We start from the raw sequence: 14,466 nt of genomic DNA on the forward strand, positions 1-14,466 counted from the left end.
GTCCATTCACTGGGCAGAGGTTAAATAAGTTAGAGTACACCTAATATATTTTGCAGTCATTATAGTTTTAAAAAAATGCTAACTGGCATGGGAAATATTTATTCAGAGAGAATCTATGTGAGTTTATCATCTCCAGTCTTCAGTATGAAGGACAAAGGAAAAGCATTGTTTGTGCCAGGCCTTGAAGGTTAAGTCAGATGCAGAGGTGGGGAGGAATAGCGCTCAGAGGGACGAGGTCACAGGAGCAAAGTGAGACGCCACAGTGGCAGACACCGAGGGAGTTGTGAGCAGGTTTGAGCGGCTGGGGAGAAAGCCTGGGGAGCAGGCCAACTTGACTGTCAGGTGGGCTGGGTTTTTAGTCTAAAAACAATGAGAAGCTATTGACGGATTTTAAGCAGGGGAGGGACAGGACCACCCACTTCAGTAGGGTCTATTGAGCTGCTCCTGGGGGGCCCAGGGCTATTTTAATGTTGAATTATAGCTGCAGTGCCTTTTGAGTTCCTTGGAGGTTACTAAAGTGAGACAGAGACAAGTACAACTCATCAACTATCCCTTTTTGGCTTTTAAAATGCTGTCGGGTTTTGTCCTGTTAGGAACAGGGTCTGAAGTGAAGCCAGTTAACTAAGATTAAGGTATCTGAAAGTGCCTGGCTCGGGGGAGACACTCAATAAATCCCCTCCCAAAGTCAGTCACCTTGGATAGAAAGATTTCTTGCCAGGGTATATTCAAGGAGCTTCCTGTTCACAGGAACCGTTAGCTACAGTTCTGGGAATACTGAAGAAGTGCTGTATTAAAGTAATACATCAGACAATCCTTCTAATTTTCATGGGCCTAATCTGCCTCTTGGGTGAATCATTTATTTTTACCACTTATACCGTATCTTGGCTCCGGAGCCTGCCTACTGTATCATTCCATTCCATCCTGGATTCTCCTATGGGGAGCCAAGTACACATGATGGCCCCACAGGTCTTGGTCATAGTACCTATCGTCTGGGGGCCAATCAAGGAAAACTACCACTGGATGCTAGAACTCCAGCTATCATGACCATACTCCAAGAAGCAGAGAAGAGGTAGCTTTTTTTTTTTGAGATGGAGTCTTGCTCTTGTCATGCAGGCTGGAGTGCAGTGGCACCATCTCAGCTCACTGCAAACCTCCACCTCCTGGGTTCAAGCAATTCTCCCTCCTCAGCCTCCTGAGTAGCTGGGATCACAGGCGTGCGGCACCATGTCCGGTTAATTTTTGTATGTTTAGTAGAGACAGGGTTTTGCCATGTTGGCCAGGCTGGTCTCAAACTCCTGACCTCTGGTGATCCACCGCCTTGGCCTCCCAAAGTGCTAGGACTACAGGCGTGAGCCACCGTGCCTGGCTAGAGGTAGCCTCTTTGGAGAGCTTTTCTGGAAGCATCCACTCACATCTTAGTGGCCAGACTTAGTCCTGTGGCCAGCTGTCATCTTTGAGCTGGGCATATTGCTGTTCTTCACGAAACAGGCCTTGAAACTATGGGAGATGGGAGAACAGCCACTGGGGAGCACAGTAGCCACCTCTCTCACTTCAACCTATACCTGACCCTGCTAGATGCTACATTTTGCCTGATCACAGGTACATCCTAGTTCTCAAGGATCCCACATATATATACCATTTCTCTTCTTGAAGAGTATGGAAGGATAAAGAAGGTAGAGTTTGGCAAGAGATAGTCTGGGCTTCCTAAGGCCATTTAGTGTGGGGACAGATAGTGAACTTGCAGTGGTGAGGCAGATAAATCAGTTTCCAAGTGGGCTTTCTCCCAGATGCCAGAGACCTTGGCTGTTCCTGTTTCATCATGCAGTCTATTAACAAAGGTTTTACTTAAGAAAAATATGTGGCACAAGTGCTACCCTCTCCCTCACTCCTTCCCTCATGGCGGCTCCCTTCTCTGCTAAGCTGGAACATGACCTCAGAATCCTCAACACAACATCCCTGGCAGTTACTCTGGTCCAAAAGACTTGGCACTACTACTTAAAACTATTAGCCATCCTTATTTTCTTGCGGGAATTTTTATTTGCATAGAGAATTTCTGGGTAGTTCCTAATTTCATGGAAATAAATTTCTCATGGTGCAATTTGAGGTATATGCCCAGGCAATAAATGTAGATATTTATAGGTGGCAGGCGTGGCATTCCTTAGATTTCACCACTCAGTGGCTGCAATCACTCTCATTGCTGGAAACTTGTTCTTGTGATTGTTTAACTTACTGGACTGTGAATTTCTCCAGAATGGAAACTATAATCCACTTTTGGTTATAAAAGTGGTTCCTGGCTCAGTATACTCTCAAAAATGTTATCCATAAATGAGTCACCTGCCTTGATCAAGGTCAAGTGGCTATCAAAGTAAATACTTCCCCTGTAGCTGGTTACACTGTGGACTGCCTACCACCAAGGACAAAAGGCAGGCCTCATTTGGAGAGGAGGTCGGTGATAGGAGGAGCATCAGTAGCACAACACACAGAAGGTCTTGGTTATTCCACAGCTGCCTTAGAAATGCTTGAGTAACTGTCATGAGAAACTGACTAGCAGGTGAAAGGGCAGCCATACCCCGAGGAGACGCTACACATTTTCCTTTTCACGAAAGGTTCAGGTCCTGGGCTAACTCAGCTCAGTGTTTTCTGTGTTCCAGGAGGTGACTCAGGCAGTTGTGCAAATGACTGACTCATATTTCATGGATATGAGTATGGCTGATGTAAGATTGCAATTATCTCCTCCTGATTCAATTAAGGTAGCCTATTCTTGATTGTTTTTATAAGTAGATCTATAAATTATACAAGTTGATACTAATATCGCTTACGTTTTAAATAGTGTGGTTCCACAGAAAATTTTGTTTTTTTCTGTGAAAAACAAAGCTACTATTGCTAAAACAGCATCGAGAGCACTGACTTAGCTATAGTTCATCTGAGTTTTTTTTTTTTTTTTTGAGACAGAGTCTCGCTCTGTCGCCCAGGCTGGAGTGCGGTGGCGCGATCTCGGCTCACTGCAACCTCCGCCTCGCGGGTTCAGGCCATTCTCCTGCCTCAGCCTCCCAAGCAGCTGGGACTATAGGTGCCCGCCACCACGCCTGGCTAATTTTTTGTATTTTTAAAAGAGACAGGGTTTCACCGTGTTAGCCAGCATGGTCTTGATCTCCTGACCTTGTGATCCACCCGCCTTGGCCTCCCAAATTGCTCGGATTACAGGTGTGAGCCACCATGCCCGGCCCACCTAAGTTTTATATTTACCTGGTTACAGTGATCAAATTATTCAACAGTGATCATGGAGAAAGATGAAACAAAATAATTCCCAAAAGATTCTTTCTGCTCAAACAGCAGGGTGCGTATGAGTAGATCCAGGCCAATTTCTTTTTTTTTTTTTTTAAGAGACAGGGTCTCACTATGTCACCTAGGCTGGAGTGCAGTGGTGCAATCATAGCTCACTGCAGCCTCCAACTCCCAGACTCAAGCCATCCTCCTAATCCTCCTCAAGCTTGAGGACAGGCCTTGTTACAGTGCTCAGTGTGTACCTCTCCCCTTCCCCACTCCCCTTGTCCACATTCTGGGCTAGACCCACACTCTACTGAGGAACTGTCCCTGTATTTTGATTCCCGAGTGACACAGTGCTGGAGATGCTGTGGCTAGATACACGTTATTTCTGCATATGGCTATTCCTCAACCTTGTTGCCTGTCTTCTTACTCTGGTCTGAGGGCTGAACCCCACAGAAATAACAAGGCTACCCTCATCCCTTTCTCTCCCTTAAAGGTTAGTACTAGTCCTAAGTGGTCAGCTCCCAGCTTCCTTTAGGACAGAAAAAAGAGGAGAGAAGCAACACTTGTTTTTCTACTCACAAAGTCCCGGAGATGGGAGGTAGGAGGTTGGCGTGGATGTAGCTTGGACTTCGGAATTTAGAACCAGGTTCAAATCCCCAGTTAGGACATTTCTCAGTATTTTGATCTTGCATAGGTTTACTTATCAGAGTTAAAGTGTCTATTTATAAAATGGGGTACAACTTATCAGATTTAGATGTAAGAAATAGTATAGTGCATGGCAGCTAGCAGGGTTTCAACAAATGACATCTCTCATTACTATCATTTAGACATCACATTTCTCTGCTTAGAGTTGGTTACTGTTCTGCAATTTTTCCCAAAGTGTCACTGTGTGTCAGGCAGGGAGCATCTGCCTGGAAGAGTCTGAAGCGTGCATGTAGGGTGGGTGAGTTGCGGGGGTCGGCAACCAGGCAAATCACTAGCGAGGCTTTAGTACCTATCTTTTCTCTCCAGGATTCTTGACCAAAAGTTACACTCTAAAGTCCAAACAGGTACATACCTAAGGGGAATATGGTGGAAATGTCAAAGGGGAGATAGGCATGGTGCGGGGGCAGAAAAATCCCGGCAGACCACAGGCTGTACCACCCTTTGTTAAGGGTATGTGGCTACATTGATCTCTGGTCTTCAGATGCTCTTCCCGGTTAACACTGCCCAGTGACCTGCCTGGACAGGAAGCAAGTCACCTTAGTGCCACTGTCTCTTTCTCCTCTTAAGCCCTCAAACCATAATTGAATGTAAATGTTATACATTTTATAATGAAATAAAAATTGCGTAATGCGCCTAAGTAGATATGCCACATACCTATGGTTCAATGACTGAATGCTGACTTTCATATATGGCCCAAATTACAAAGCAGCAATCAGAACAGACAACAAGGGAACTCCTCTCCCAAGGGTTCAGCAATCTGACCCAAACTGCATAGCCCAGACAATCTGAATACACACATGCAAGTGTAAATATGCCCCAATCAGCTTTCCCAGGAAGCAGGAAGGTCTACACAGCCTCAATGAAGAGCACTATTTTGGACTGTTGCTGTCTACCCACCCTCTCCAGGGCTGTAATTCTTTAGAATTCCCCTTTCACACTTCTTTTCTCATCTGGTCAGCATTACCACTTTGCAGCCACTTATTTTCCATGGACATCTGCCACTTATCCTAACAAATAGCATTAATACAGATGAGAGCATGGAGCTTTTAAAATATGGACTAATAAATGTATAAACAGTACTTGGAAAGGGAGAGAAAGCACAGGTTAAAACATGGCTAGATGTAGAGAATTAAATGAAATGTTTATAAAGCCTTTCACAAGATGTCCACACATTGCTGATGCTAGACAAATACCAAGTCCCTTATTCCTTCTCTTCCCTTTTAGTACCTGGATTTGTCACTAACAGGTACTGAGGTCTGAATAAATCAAGGCATGATTTCATTTCTCGGCCTCAGTTTCCTCATATAAAAAATTAAGATAGCTGTACTATCATACTAGTCTTTTTTTCAAGAACTAGTTCAAAAGATTCCCAGCCCCCCCACCCCCCGACCAGACTCTCCTCATGGCTGTCCTCAGTAAATATTTGGAAAAAGGGTGGGAAGTTTGTTTCTCCACCTTATATTCTTCCCAATAAAGGCAAGAAAAGTCAGGGATGGGCGTCGGGAGGGAATGCGAACCAACATTTACTGTACTTCTCTCACAGCCAGGAACGTTCACATACCTTGATCTTAGTCAACTGGCCTAAGTGAACTTGTCCCCATCACCACAAAACCCGAAGGCATTCTAAAAGCAAAGCAAAGCAAAGCAAGGGCAGTGGATGAATTTTGTTAATTTAGTTCTCTACCTCACGTTAACCTCCAAGGAACTAAAAAAAAAACTCCACAGCGAATTCAACATTAAAATAGCTCTGGGACCTCAAGATTTATTTCACAGCTTAAAACAAGGTCACCATCAAGTTCTCGGCAAAGCTCAAAATACAATAGAAGAGAGAACTCCCAAATCAAGGCCCAGCTTCTTTTAAATGCTAAAACAAAAACAAAACCCGGGTGCCGTGGCTCATGCCCATAATCCCACGGGAGGCCGAGACGGGAGGATTGCTTGAAGCCAGGAGTTCGATACCAGCGCGGGTTACGAAGCGAGATCCCATCTCTACAAAAAGTTAACACAGGCCGGGCGCGGTGGCTCAAGCCTGTAATCCCAGCACTTTGGGAGGCCGAGACGGGCGGATCACGAGGTCAGGAGATCGAGACCATCCTGGCTAACACGGTGAAACCCCTCTCTACTAAAAAAATACAAAAAAGTAGCCGGGTGAGGTGGCGGGCGCCAGTAGTCCCAGCTACTCGGGAGGCTGAGGCAGGAGAATGGCGTAAACCTGGGAGGCGGAGCTTGCAGTGAGCTGAGATCCGGCCACTGCACCCCAGCCTGGGCGGCAGAGCAAGACTCCGTCTCAAAAAAAAAAAAAAAAAAAAAGTTAACACAGACACACACTCACATCCACCACCTTAGCCTGGCTTAGGGTCGGGAGCCCCTGTTACGAAGCGAGATCCCATCTCTACAAAAAGTTAACACACACACACACCCCCTACCTTAGCCTGATGTAGTGGCGGTGGCCTGTAGTCCTCACTGCTTTGGACACACACACACACACATACACACACACACCCCCTACCTTAGCCAGGGGTGAGCCCCTGTTACGAAGCGAGATCCCATCTCTACAAAAAGTTAACACACACACACACCCCCTACCTTAGCCTGATGTAGTGGCGGTGGCCTGTAGTCCTCACTGCTTTGGACACACACACACACACACACACACACACACACACACACACACACCCTACCTTAGCCAGGGGTGGTGGCGCGCGCCTGTAGTCCCGGCTACTTTGGAGGCTGAGGCGGGAGAATCGCTTGAGCACACACACACACACACACACACACACACACACACACACACACACACACCCACCCACCCTTTGGAGGCTGAGGCGGGAGAATCGCTTGAGCACACACACACACACACACACACCCCCACCCTACCTTAGCCAGGGGTGGTGGCGCGCGCCTGTAGTCCCGGCTACTTTGGAGGCTGAGGCGGGAGAATCGCTTGAGCCCAGGAGTTCGAGGCTGCAGCGAGCCGAGATTGCGCCACTGCCCTCCAGCCTGGGCGACAGAGCGAAACCGTATCTCTAAAAAAATAAATTAGAAAAAGAAGAAGACAAAAAGAACCAGACCAGTCTCGGAGAGGCAGGCGCAGCCTCAGCTCCCTGGGCCTGCGTCCCCAACCCGGCCCCGGCTGCACTCGCGCCCGCTGCGGGTCCCGGGGACACACCTCGCACACCGCGCTAGGCCCCGTTCCGTCCAGCCCGGGGGAGTGGAGGAGGCAGAGGCCGGGTGGGGAAGGGCCTCCAGAAACTGAGCTCCCGACGACGTCTCCCGCGACCCCAGCGCCGGAGAGAGGCGCGGCCCCCGGGAGCGATCCCACATCCGCGCAAGGCCGCGCCGGGCCGCGCCGGGCCGCGCCGCCCCGGCCCTCCCCGCGGCCGCCGATCTGCTTCCAGGGCAGAGGGAAGGGGCGGTGACGGGGCGGGGCGGGGGCTGCGGCGAGGGCGGGCGCCGCTGGCGGGGGAGGGCCGTCAGCATCCTCCCTGGCCGCACCGCGCCGCGCGGGGCCCAAGGGCCGCGCCCACGCCCGCTGCCCGCTAGCTCGCCGGCTAGTCCCGTAGTCCGGCGCTGACACGCGTGCCCCCGGCTTGAACCGGAACCTCTTGAGGAGGCGGCCGCCGCCGCCGGGGAAGCGGACACCGACCGGGAAGCGCGGGGGGAGGCGGCCTGCGCGGCGCCGCCCGCCATGGCCGCGGCGGGGTGAGGTAGGCGCGGCGGCCGCAGTCGCGCGGACCCGAGCGCTCCTCCGCCGCGGATAGGCCGGCCGAAGGGGAGCCGGGGCCGTCGCCCGCTCGTCGCCGCCGCCGCCGCCCATGGCGAGGCCCCGCCGCCGCCGCCGCTGCTGACCCGGCGGCCGGCCGCGGCTTCCGCCCCCTCCCTTGGCGGCGAGCGGGCAGGCCTCCCCACACGCCCCCGCCGCCCGCGCCCCGCGTCTGCCCGACCCGGGTCGGGGAGAACAGGACCGCAGCAGGAGTCGGGGGGCCGCCGAAGATGGGGAACACTACCTCGTGCTGCGTGTCGTCCAGCCCCAAGCTCCGGAGGAATGCCCATTCCCGGCTGGAGTCCTACCGGCCGGACACGGACCTGAGCCGCGAGGACACAGGCTGCAACCTGCAGCACATCAGCGACCGGGAGAACATAGACGGTGAGTGCGGCCCGCTGAGCCCCCTGCCCTTCCCCGCGGCTTCAGCCGCACACCCAGCGTCGGGGCGGCCCGGCTGCACTTGCTTGCTCAGCCGGTCTCGGCGACCCTTGCATAACGGGGGCTTCGCCCGCGCAGCCGAGGCGCCCGGGGCCCCGCAGCCTCCGGGCGTACCCCTGGCTAGTTACCCCCAAGTGAGCGGCCGCGGAAACTTTGCGGGCCCGCGGCTACCAGCACGGCGGGCCGGGGGCGGGTGTGTGCGCGTGGTTTGCGAGGTGACAGGAGCCGGTCCTCGTCCTCAATGGAGCGGCCAGCGCTGGGCGGGGGCGGCCCGGGAGCTCGGGGTTCCAGGCATTACCTGAATGCAGCCCGAAGCCAAGTTGTGCACGTGTTTGTCCTGTAAAAGCCAAGTGAGTGGATTCCCATTTTGGAATCCCGGTGTCTCCAACCTGGAGTTGGAGAAACATGTTGCCTTGAGTCAGTTCCTCGGAAGCTTACAAATGGACTTCACTTGGCTGACCCCCCTTCCCATTCTCCCGTTTTTTTAAAAAAGATATTTTTGAGTGGCGGTTCCAGGATTAGAGTCAAATAGCTTCTCCCGAGAATGCTCTTTAAAAGATTGTCAAGACACCTTTGGGTTAAGTCACCCACTTTTTGCATGGGCCCGAATTGCAGTCCTATGAATTTATGATTTATTCAGGTGACTTTTGGTTGGACTGGAGTTTGCAAAAAGAAAAAAAGCTAAGACTAATTACTGCACCCAGTAATGTTTTATTTTATTGGTTTGGCAACATATTTATTAGCACTGTTGCGCAATGATATCGACAGAGGGATATTTATGTATCATGCTTAAAATATAGTTTATAGAATTTTCAACTGAAAAGATTTGAAATTGGAAATATCTTTTTATGACAACGTGATTTTTTAAAACCCAAACATCTTCTCATAATCTGCTTGAACTAATATGAAAAAATTTTTGTGTGAATGAATGAACACAACTCCATAATTCATTTCTGTCGACTTTAGGATGGAATATTCTCTCTACTGTGGAAAGGCCACGTTTAAACTCTGCTAAAGGAAAGATTTTTCTCGTTTGTCTTTGTGTAATTTCTTCCAAGTGGTAATTTCATCTTTTTTTAGGAGAGCATCTTTATTAAATGAGTGCCATGTATAAAGAGACTAACACAACGTCTGGTTTCTAGTACGTGCTTAGTAAACTATCGTTCCATATGATGTTTCTAGTGTTGTTATTTTAGATTTCCATTATTTTAAACATACTCTTAGATGTTTGAACTACAGCCATATTTTCTTCTTAAATCTGTGCATTAAAGGCATTTAAAGCAGGATGAAGGCCACATCAGTTTTGATCACTTTCACAGCCTCTAGCATCTGAAAGAAAAGTCTAGCATATAACAAACATTCAGTAAGTATTGCACTTTAAAGGGAGGAATAAATGAATGAATTTATTACAGAAAGCCATTACCCAGTCCTATACTATGTTGACAGGCGAAAACATTTGGAAATAATTTCTTCTTTATGCTGTGCAGTAAATTTCTTTATGTTGTGCAATATCTAGCGGAGGCTTTATGTTTTGAATGATGGATCAAAAAAAAAAAAAAGAAAAGAGAAAAAAACAAAAGATTTACATTTCTTAGAGCCAGGCTGCATAGTTATTATAGACTATTGTAAGGAAATAATGTGGAAAAAATAAGTGTAACCAGGTATTTGGCACTAAGGCTTAGTACAATTTTGCCAGAGTACAGTGAAATGATATTTTGTGTTCTTTCATTTCAAAGAAATCTTAAGTTTCAGTCATTAGGAATTTTTGAGAGAACGTTTGGAAGACTGTTTTGCAGATTCAGCGTAGTTTAAGAGAGTATAGGGCAGGTTTCCAATCTAGGCTGTGGGGTGTCCTCTCATCCCAGATCCCAGTTCTTATGATTATGCTAGTTTAAACCCCAAAATACTAATTCATCTTCTGTCTCTCAGATTCAATAAAGAATACTTCCAGCATTGACCCAGCCAGCAGTTCTCAACATTGGTTTCAGTTAAACTAGAAATCTAGTACTGTACATTGCCATTAATATGTTTAATTAAATCTCTCCAAGGTGGTTCTGAGATGCAGGTAGGCCTGAGAATTGTTGGCTGGACGAATCTTGGAAGTGTTACCTGCTGTTCAGGGACATTTTTGGCAGAAATTCATTATTAGAGGCTGAGAGAAGAGAACAGTTTTAATTAGATAGTATGTATATATGCACACAACATCTATATGTCTATATTTGCTAATCTGTATCTGTATGTATTTGAACTGAGTTATATTGATTGTTAGGTTATTAGTAAACATTTTAAAACTAGATTTTAAGAATTATTGATTCTAGTATATATCAAAAGCTGAAGTACTCAAGTACCATTTTTTTTTATGTTCTGAAAAACATCCCACCCAGCTGGTTTAGAAAGGTTTGAAGTTCATGGGTCTTCTATGATAGGTTAGCGTCTTTAAATCACAGAGATATGATATATGTATCCATGTTTTCTTCCCTCTGTCACCAAACACATGAAGGGATAATATTTGTCCTGTAGAATTTCAGTAACAATTTTAGAGTCCGGGTACTTAGATGTCTGTGGTGCTTTATGGCAACTTAATGTGTCTTTGTACTTAGTGTATCTTAGTGTTAGGTGATTCATGTTTTTGAAATTGGTATTAGACTCATGCTCCCCAGGTATTATTTTTTATAAAATCATTCAGAGATTGAGAAAAAACAACAACACATAACAACGATAGTAATCTTCAGAACAATTCTTTAGGAAAAGAAAAAAAATGATAGTAATAATTGCAACCTATATATTACTTTGTCTGTACCAGCTGCTGCTCTAAGTACTTGGATTCCATTCATTTACTTAGAACTCACAGTAACCCTATGGGTAATATTATCCTTACTTTAGGACAAAGAAATGAGTCATTGAGAGGAGAAATGACTTGTCCAAAGTCACACAGCCAATATGTGGCAAGTGGAAACTTTCCATTGTTGCTTGACGTAGCCATCAAACGTTAGCTAGTCTGGGGTTGCCTTCTGGGGTAGGGTGTCTTGTCATTGCAGTCATATCCATACTTTCTCAAAGATAAACAGCTTCTGTCTGCAATAGTTATTCAGTCCAGACTTCCAGGACTAGATTATTTCTGTGGGAGGAAAAAGGGAGGGAGGGACTAAAGAAAATTTAAAATGTGAGGAGACCAAATAAATCAGGATACTTGTAACAGCTGTACCATAGAGTCTTTGTAGGGTTTTACCTCAAAATGGTTAATGGCAACTTCATTTTTTTTTTTTTTTTTGAGATGGAGTTTTGCTCTGTCACCCAGGCTGGAGTGCAGTGGCACAATCTTGGCTCACTGCAACCTCCGCCTCCCCAATTCAAGCGATTCTCCTGCCTCAGCGTCCCAAGTAGCTGGGATTACAGGCATGTGCCACCATGCCCGGCTAATTTTGTATTTTTAGTAGAGGAGAGGTTTCTCCATATTTGTTAGACTGGTCTCGAAATCCCAACCTCAGGTCATCTGCCCACCTTGGCCTTCCAAAGTGCAGAGATTATGGGGGTGAGACACCGCTCCTGGCCCATTCTTTTCATTTTTATAGCTTACCTGTCATACTTGACAACTCACTTTCTCCCTCGTCTTGTATCATATCTGGTAGGAAAGTGTGGCTGTCCGTCCTCAGAATACATCCAGAGTTTGACCACTCTCAAGACCTCTACTGCTGCTGTTCTGAAGATCTAAGCAGCTGCCGTCTCCGCCAGCCCACCTGGTCTCCCTGCTTCCACCCTTGCCTGCTCCAGTCTGTTCTCAACACAACAGCCATGGCTGAGATCCTTTAAAAAACTTTAACTTATTCCTTCACTCAAAAACGGCAGTGACGCCTCATTGCACAAGTAAAAGCCGTACGGTGCTCTTCAGGGCCCCTTGGGATCTGCCTGCCATCAGCTCACTCAGTCGTTCATTCCAACCACATTGGCCTCCTTCCCTGCCCCTCCTGGAACATACCAGACACAAACTTCCACCCCTGTTCTCTCCCTCTGCCTGAAGTGTTCACCATGTGCTCTCTTGGCTGAGTCCCTTTATCACCTGCAGCCTTGGTTCAAGCCTGACCTTTTCAGGGAGGCCCTCCCAATCACCTTTAAACATCCTTTCTGCTGCCCACTGGCAATGCCAGTGCATATTCCCTGCACTCCTGTTTTTTTATTCCCTAATATCTCATGATACACTGTATAAGTATAAACATAAATAATAGCTACTTTCACCTACTAGCATGTAAGTTCCAGTAGAATATTTGTTTGGTTCACTGATGTAACCTAAGTGCCTAGAGTAGCACCTGATTCCTTGAAGATACTATAAATATTTGTTGAATGAATTTGTTGAGTGAAACCAACCATTGAAAGATGTGAGTGAGAACATCATCGCGTGTATTTATTGGGTGAGGGGAAACAGGAGGGAAGAAGAAAATGAAGAGGATTTGTCATAATGAAAGTAGCATGGATGTGAAACTTTTTGGCTTTGTAGTTTAACCTGAGAGGTAGCAGATAGAGTGATGTCCTGAAAATGAAACTTAAAGGTTTTAAAGCATATAAAGAAAAAAAAGAAAACACACCCAGGCTGAAAGGAAACCCTGGCTAATGGGAATCTGTTTACTAATGTGGTATTTTTAGTCTTTTTTCCTTGTTTCTTTCAACGAATGACTTTAGCTGTGGCCTTACATCCTTAAGGGTCAGATTGAGACTCAAATGCTTAATTAACCAAAAAGTACTAGATGAACATCTGCAATTATGAACATAGTCACTTATGTTGATTTTCTTGTCTGAGATGTGAAGTGTCTTATGGGATATAGGTACATGGTGTTTGGAGACTCTACAGCCAGAGAAGCTAGAAGCCTCAGGGACTCATCCCAAGCAACGGAGGGATAACTGTCTAAAGTATGATTGCTGTTAGAAGGGTGGGGACATGGGGACAATTTGAAATCTTAAGTTCCTGAAGGATGAGCTTGCATATTTTTCTTGGCTTCCTTGAGTGTCTACAATCTATTTAACATCACCTCTGCAGCACTTTCTTGAATCTTCATCCCACATTAACATTATCAGCCCTAGTGAGCAGAACATACCTGTGGACTTTCTTTACAGGCTAAGACTTATCAGCCCCGCTGCCTGTGAGATGTGTGGAAACACTCCGACCAAGCATGTGACTTCGTATTAGTTAACAGTGTGGAGAGGTGCAGTTTAAGGATTTGTCAAGAGAGCCATTCTCCATAGCACTGACTGTGGGCCCATGACCTATCTCTACTTGCTTTTCATATATTTCTCTTTCGCTTAGAATCAAGGAGTCCTTTGCTTCCACACCCCTGTTTTACAGGTAAGAAGACTGAATCTCAGAGAGGTGTAGTTTCTTGCCCAGGTCATGCAGATCATGGATAACGGTAGTAGAATTTATTCTGTTAATTTTCAGCCAAGAACAGTGCTAATTACTTGACTTGTATTGTCTTAGTCTTCTCATCATTCTCCCCACTTTCTAGGTGAAGAAATTGGGCCTTAAAGGTTAAGACATTTGTGGAAGGTTCCTCAGTTTGTTAGTGGCAGCTGGGGTTCAGTCTGCTGTCAGCTTGCCTCCATGCCTCAACTGCCCTGTGACAGCTAATTAGAGAATGATCCATGTCTAGAATCTGAACCTCCTGGTGCCTGGCCCAGCCCACTTTGTTTCAAGAGATTCACAGTTATTGCCTGTATGCTTTTGTCTAGCAATATTTTGTGATTAGGACTTTTACTTTCCCGCCTGCTTTTTTTTTTTTTTTTTTTTTTTTTTTTTTTTTTTTTTTTACTGAGACAGGGTTTCACTCTCTTGCCCTGGCTGGAGTGCAGTGGTGCGATCTTGGCTCACTGCAACCTCTGCCTCCCAAGTTCAGGTAATTCTCCTGCCTCAGCCTCCCGAGTAGCTGAGATTACAGGTGAATGCCACTACTGCCCAGCTAATTTTTGTATTTTTAGTAGCGATGGGGTTTCACCATGTTGGCCAGACTGGTCCATATGATCCACCTACCTTGGTCTCCCAAAATGCTGGGATTATAGGTGTGAGCCACCACGCCCAGCCTGCTGCCTGCTTTTTGAGAGTAATGAAAATTAAATAATTCTGTGGAGTGGTAGCTTTTCTCACCTTCTCACCCTCCTCTACGGAGCTGATGGTCTTTTTTTTTTTTTGAGATGCAGTTTCACTCTTATTGCCCAGGCTGGAGTGCAGTGGTGCCATCTCAGGTCACTGCACTCTCCCCCTCCTGGGTTCAAGTGATTCCCCTGCCTCAGCCTCCTAAGTA

The 14,466-nt window shown here is 46.8% G+C and overlaps 1 protein-coding gene and 1 long non-coding RNA gene across 12 annotated transcripts in view; one reads left to right on the top strand and one right to left on the bottom strand.

Moving 5' to 3' along the window:
• Nucleotides 1-6,721, bottom strand: part of LOC141407666 (uncharacterized) — a 29,453-nt gene extending 22,732 nt beyond the window's left edge. The window contains exons 1-2 of one of the 2 annotated variants that reach the window (XR_012417578.1): nt 6,657-6,721; nt 5,537-5,598 (exon numbers count right to left, since the gene is read on the bottom strand). This is a non-coding gene — a long non-coding RNA (uncharacterized lncRNA). The remainder of the gene's footprint in view (nt 1-5,536; nt 5,599-6,656) is intronic. The other variant, XR_012417579.1, reaches the window with a different exon arrangement.
• A 715-nt stretch (nt 6,722-7,436) lies between these two features.
• Nucleotides 7,437-14,466, top strand: part of CCNY (cyclin Y) — a 223,575-nt gene continuing 216,545 nt past the window's right edge. For 7 of the 10 annotated variants that reach the window (XM_074001413.1, XM_074001414.1, XM_074001415.1 and 4 more), the window contains exon 1: nt 7,583-8,122. In XM_074001413.1, coding sequence (XP_073857514.1) covers nt 7,969-8,122 — 154 coding nt within the window. In that variant the 5' untranslated portion in view covers nt 7,583-7,968. Of the gene's footprint in view, nt 8,123-14,466 lie in introns of all 10 variants that reach the window. The other 3 variants (XM_015455797.4, XM_005564991.5, XM_045361938.3) reach the window with 1 other exon arrangement.

Source organism: Macaca fascicularis, chromosome 9, assembly GCF_037993035.2.
Source record: "Macaca fascicularis isolate 582-1 chromosome 9, T2T-MFA8v1.1".
Lineage (NCBI taxonomy): Eukaryota > Metazoa > Chordata > Mammalia > Primates > Cercopithecidae > Macaca > Macaca fascicularis.